The sequence below is a fragment of the Bactrocera neohumeralis genome, chromosome 5 (genome assembly GCF_024586455.1).
Source record: "Bactrocera neohumeralis isolate Rockhampton chromosome 5, APGP_CSIRO_Bneo_wtdbg2-racon-allhic-juicebox.fasta_v2, whole genome shotgun sequence".
Classification (NCBI taxonomy): Eukaryota; Metazoa; Arthropoda; class Insecta; order Diptera; family Tephritidae; genus Bactrocera; species Bactrocera neohumeralis.
In genome coordinates this window covers 37,924,421-37,930,717 of record NC_065922.1, presented here as the reverse complement: position 1 = coordinate 37,930,717, position 6,297 = coordinate 37,924,421, and the positions used below count along the sequence as shown (strand labels likewise).

The following is a 6,297-nucleotide window of genomic DNA, read 5'->3' as shown; positions in this document are numbered from 1 at the left end:
CTCTTTTAGATATACAAAGCCACTGTCATCTTTAGGCATAGCTTTTAAACATTTTTTAGCAGGCCGCACTTAATGTGCAATGGTGGTAAATTAATGTCATCAGGGCCCACTAAAAGATATTTTTTTTTTAATTTGTGTGGCCTGTAGTAGGGTTTTATGCTTGGGCTACACTTTCTTTATATATTCGCATATGAAACAGCAAAATTTTGTGTAACCAAGTTGTGGTCCAAGCAAAAGTGCAATGCCTTTAAAATCACCACAAATTTTCCAAGCGTATTTATTGTATTCAACTTTTTGAAGAAGAAATCGAATATTTTTGAAAGTCTTTCAGGCCTGAACCGGCACTGAAGGAAGCTTATTTCCTTTACGCAGCGCCACTCTTTTCAAACTAGTTTTTGAACAATCGCCAATGATCATATTCAAATATCGAAACAGGAACTTTTTACAATAGACTAAAACATCAGCTTTAGAAATTTAAGGTTTTATTCTATCGTCACGATGTCGTATATAAGATATATATTTATATGAGTAGTAAGTAAATTCCAGTCTTTAATCTAATCGACAAACTATTAAATCGTTTAAATCATTTTGTGTCATTAATTTTCCTTCCGAAGTTGACGGTTCATAATTTGGGTTACTATCTTCAAATACTTCATCGTGCTGACTTTCTATAGTAGAACAAGTTCCAGAGTATAATCCTTACTTTCTGAGGCTTTGGTGCAGGCAGTTTGGCTCTATAAAGGATGAGTCTGATGGCTGATGGTTGAAGACATGTCTGCATACTCGGCAGTGTGTTTGGATTTGGTTGTAATGTCTTTAGTTTAAGTCAAACAAAAATACCAATCACTTACATGATCCTTTGGTTCGGTCCAAATCATTGTTATAGCATATGGCGAATGTCTTGGTCCTTGTTTAGCTTAACCTAAAAGCAGTCTCACACCCGTTACACAACATTTTTGTTAAACCCAGGACTAATCTTGATTGAATGGTCTAAATAACATTATTCTCTTAATGACGGGAAATTACGACGCTGAGATTTAAAAGTTAATGGGTCGATAGGATACCTTCGTGGCATGTTCACGTTGTAACAAATGTATATACGATGTAAGTTAATCGAATGCCATAATTATAGAGTCGTATAAATGAAGCTTAAAAAAAAGACACGTATATGAGTTAGGTCAGAAATGTATACGTAGAAATTGTGAAAAGTATCCGGGAATCGTAAACAAATCGCAAAATATTTAATTTTTTATTAATATTAATTTTGTCGCTTAAAAGTAATATCACAGATACACTTATGCCAACGATTTTTTTCAGTCCTCGAAACACTTTTCATAAGCACTTTTTGGGATAGCCTTCTTCGATCGACTGAAAACTGGTTCCACGGGGCGTCAATTTCAGTTTGGGGAATAAGAAAAAATCACACGGAGCCAAATCTGGTGAATACGAAGGTTGATCGATGGTACTCATTGCGCTTTTGGCTTTAAATTCGGACACAATCGTGGCTTGATACTATGGTGCATTATCATCTTGTTAAATCCATTAATTGTTCTTCCACAATTCTGGCCGTTTTCGACGGATGTTCTCATACAAACGCCTCAATACAGCCAAATAAAACTGCCTATTGTCCTTCCGGAACAAAGTCATGATTCACAAAACCATGAATATCAAAGAAAGCAATGAGAATCACCTTGATTTTTGAGCGGCTTTGGCGTTGTTTTTTTGGTTTCAGCTCGTTTTTTGCCCCCATTCTGATGATTGTTGACTTGTTTGTTTGTCAAACCCATAAACCCATGTCTCGTCGGCAGTTATAACACTTTGCATACCCAAAATATTCAATAAAAAAAAAATTAGTGGACTCGAGTGATGTTGAGGATAGATCGAGTTCTGCCAACTCTCTTAACGATTTTCAAGCACCTTATCCTTCACTTTTTTAACATTTCCTTAAATTGAAGAGGTCGAAAGTCGTTCAGAACGAGGTATGTTATATGATTTCGTACTACTCGAAAGTTTATGTTTTTGATAAAACTTAATCACCGTTAGCCTCTTCCAATATTCGCAGCGATTCCTCACACGAAATTTGGTTAGAAATACAAAATTTGTTCGATATTTTCATCCATTGTAAAAGTCGCAACGCACAACTAAGGTGTACTGACCTGAACAGCTGCTGTAAATAAACTGGTTGACAGATCACGCTAATATTTGGCATAATTATTAAGGGCAGTGCTACCAACACAGCAAAATACATTTTTTTTGAAATAGCATTTACCCGGGTAATTCAATTAAAATTACTTTTTGGTCACAATATATATTGTTAATGAGGTTGCATCGACATAAGGTGAAATCATGAAAATGTTCGTGTGACTAAAATAGTGTTCCCAGTGTTATTAACCACTCCAATTATTTGCAATAAATAGATAATTGGACACATTAAGCAAAGGATGTTTCACTGAAGTAGCAAGATTATAGCTGACAAGCGCGTTCTTAGTCAGCTGCAACACCTAGTATAAATTCAACTGAATATCTAACTTTTTTCTGTGAATATTTGAATATAAAATATTTCAAATTAAAATGCAGTTTTTTACACAAAAATATTTTTTTTATTAATTTAAATTATTCTTACGCTGCGTTTATTTATAAACTTAAAAAAATATAAATCTGCAATTGATAAGTACAGTTAATAAATTAATTAAGCCAGCTAATAAACAGAAAACTTAAAATAAAATGTAAGCAAATATATTAGTTTTAAATTATATAAATAATAATGCTTAGTATCAAAATCAGCTTTTTCATTAAATTTCTTAATGCTCCATAATAGTAAAACCTGCGCTCTTCAGCCGAAGCCGAAGCATTACTTGATAGGCCTATTGGTTGTCGGTAATGCTAAATAAAGCAAGAGATTCAGTAGAACTAACAATATTTAAATTTTTTTATTATAAATACATTTATTTTATACACTTTTTCAGCTTGTATTGTACATAAATTTATATTGTTGTTGTGATTTTCTTGTAGAAAAGGCAGTGCTTTCAATTTAAGCCCAATAAAATTATGCTTACAGTTTCACATTGTATTTACAAATAACATTTATGGTTAGTAGACATTAAAAAAAATTAATTAAATATTAAAAAAATAATTAATTATTAACATAATTAGTTAAATTATTTGCTTCAAGTTCGCATTTCGTGTTTTCGTTTTTCATATTTCTTTTTACCTTAGCTTTTAACAGTACCATACGCACACTAACACACTTATAGTTCCACACACACGCACACTCAAACACACATTTAATTATGATTAATAGTTTTTTTCTTGTTTTTGTTTTAATTATTGGCCTTGGCCCTTATTAAAATTAATATTAGCACTTTTCGCTTTACAACAACATGAAATAACTAGTTTTCGTTTAGTACGCTCTCTGTTTTTTTATCATATACAAGGCAACATTAGAGTATTACTTATGTATTAACAGTATTTTCAATTTCTTTTGTTTAATTAATATTAAATGTATGTATATTTTTACAATTTAAATATTAAAATCTCCGATAAAAATGTTAAAAGCACATTTTTGTCGCGCTTGCGCTCTCTTCAACTCGCCTGGCCGCAAGCTTAGTTATTAGCTTTCGCTTACGCGCCGACGAGTAGAAAATGCAACAATAAATTTCGTGACTAGCAAAGATAGTATGGTAGCTTTTTTAAAAAAATATATTTAAAAATTAATTATAAAAAAGGGTTAAATAGCAAATAATTTTACACGGAGCCGAGTAGAAGTGGAAGCCACATGTTTCGCTTTCGTTTGGCTTCGTTTTGGTTAGTTACTGCGAAAGATCGCACACAACGCACACAATGCGGCTGAGCAAGCACCGTCGTTTTTGCCGCAAACAAACGCGTAAGAGTTCACGCGCACAACAACAATTAATCTCAATGTAAAACCGCCATGAAATGTCGGATAAAGGTCAAAAAGTGATATGCAATTTTAGGTGTTTAAATTTGTTGGGGATTCGGCCCATTTTATGGACTCGGTAGCGCTCACAGATGTTCGTCACCATGGTAACCGTTACGTAGTGGCTGTCGCTCCATAGAGTGATCACGTGGCCGATTGCGATTGAAGAAGCCGCACTGCACAAAAAATGTAAAGAAATTAAAATTAAATAAAAATCGTAAAAAGAGGTTTCTGTAAACTAACAACAAACTAATCATGACAGCACTACTAACCTTATACAGTAAATAGATCAACAATAACAGAATGAGCGCACCGGCGCACGCCGCCAACACCACTACCCACAGTGGCACCACATCCGGCACTGGTATGGGTTCCGGCTCGGCTTTGTAAAATATTTCATGCGTCTTTATGATCGGCACCTTTGGCTCGCCAATGTATGGCAAACGTGTCACATTCGCCGCGGCCATAGTGGAGACATTCAGCGGCAAATTACCGGCTAATTTCTCCATTGTCTTTGCCACCGTACGCATGCGTATAGACACCCATACGCCCTCATCCTTGGCCAGATTCTTGGCTACGCAACGTAGCGTCTGACATTTTGCCGCCTTGCAAGGTGATACCCAATCGATCTGCGTCAATTCGTCGGCATCCGCGGCTGCGTCTTGACGTAGTTGTGAACCCGATGAGAAAGATGACTGCGAAGCTGATGAAGATGACGACGACGAGGACGATGACGACGACGATGACGACGAAGATGATTCCTTGTGGCTACCACCGGTGGAGGAGTATGAGCTCGACGACTGCGACTGTTGATAGGCGGCACTACGCTGTTGTTGTTGTTGCCCCTGCGTTGCAGGAGAATTTCGCGCATTTATTTGGTGTTGGCCCGCTGATTGCTGGATAGCTTCTTCATCATAATAGTCTTCATTCTCCATGCCATAGTAAGGTTTATTGCCAGCTGGTGAACGTACGCGACGTGTGTAGGTTTGTTGATAGCCGTAAGAGGTGCCGCCGTTATCACCGAATTGTCCATCGTGTTGACGCAGTTCGTTGTCCACATTGTCACGATGCATTGTGCCCAAATCCAAAACACCCGCTTGGAAGCCCTGACCGTTTGTGTTGACTTTGTCGTAGTTGCCGCCACCAACGGCGCCTCCAAAGTTATTATAATTGTTGTTGTTGCTATTGTAAGTGGCGGATGATGAGACTGAGCCGCGGCGCGCATCATAAGGCTGATATGCTTTTTGTTGATACTGCTGCTGTTGTTGTTGCTGTCTCAGCTGATTTGGTCGGTAAGCGCCACCCGATGAGCCTTGGTAGTTGGCGTACATTGATTGCTCTGGTTGACTACTACCACCCGGTCCAGCCATTTGTATGTGACCTTGTGTGCTCTGCGCACCCCCATAACTGCCATGGATATTGTCAGCAGCAAAACCGCCCGCTTGCTGGTAGTTTGCTGAATGCTGTTGTTGTCCCTGATTCAAAGGTTGCGCATAGTATTGCCCAGCACGATCCAAACTAGTTGAGTATTCGGTGCTACTCTCCACAACATACGGACGTCCGCTAGCATCATAACTTGTTGTCGTGTTCTTTGTGCGTACAATAACAGTGGGACCATGCGCACCAGCACCACTGCCACCACCAGAGGATGATGACGATGTGGACCATTGATATGAGCTACCGGTGCCAGTACCAGCACCGCCACCATAACCAGCGCCTGCACCACCGAAACTCGATTGCGAGCTCGACACCGCGGCTTCGTGCGCACGTTGTATATGTGTAGCTGAAGCATCGCCAGTACCCTCCTGTTCGTCCTCCTTCTCAAGACGTCTTCTCTCCTCTGCGGTTAGTACCTTGGTGCCGCGCCCTATAGTTACAGCTGTACCAGCAGCGCTTGCACCTTCAGCCGTCTCGACACCACTGTAAATTGTTGAGCCAGAACCAGACGCAGAGCTGGATGCGCTACTGCTGCTCGTCTCTGTGGAGAAAATAACGCCACGCTCTCGCAGATACGATTTGTACATCAAGTTATTATCCAATTTCAAGCGAAGCGGATTGACACCCAAATGTGGGTCACATACAATATTGCCGTGTGTTTCCGGTTGATTCAACATGTACATCAAGAGATCACCACCCACAGTTTCATTGGGATAATGTATGAGTATAACAGCTTCCTCGATGTAAGAGGGTCCATTATTGCGTATATTATACAGATGTACAACTTGTGGACCCAAATCCTCCTCTTTGGTAGCATTTTCAATGGCCAAATAGTCGGACGCTTTGTAGAGTTGGAAATCGGGCAGTGAGGCGCTAAAGTCAGCAATAGCAATGAATTAAAACTTTTTCTTATGCACTGATCA

General features: G+C 38.7%; 1 protein-coding gene across 5 annotated transcripts in view; it reads right to left on the bottom strand.

Annotated features, from left to right (window-relative positions):
• Positions 1-2,919: 2,919 nt before the first annotated feature.
• LOC126759625 (integrin alpha-PS2) overlaps positions 2,920-6,297 on the bottom strand; it is a 97,122-nt gene continuing 93,744 nt past the window's right edge. For all 5 annotated transcript variants that reach the window (XM_050474524.1, XM_050474526.1, XM_050474525.1 and 2 more), the window contains 2 exons: positions 4,210-6,247; positions 2,920-4,113 (listed from right to left, as the gene is read on the bottom strand). In XM_050474524.1, coding sequence (XP_050330481.1) covers positions 4,024-4,113; positions 4,210-6,247 — 2,128 coding nt within the window. In that variant the 3' untranslated portion in view covers positions 2,920-4,023. The remainder of the gene's footprint in view (positions 4,114-4,209; positions 6,248-6,297) is intronic.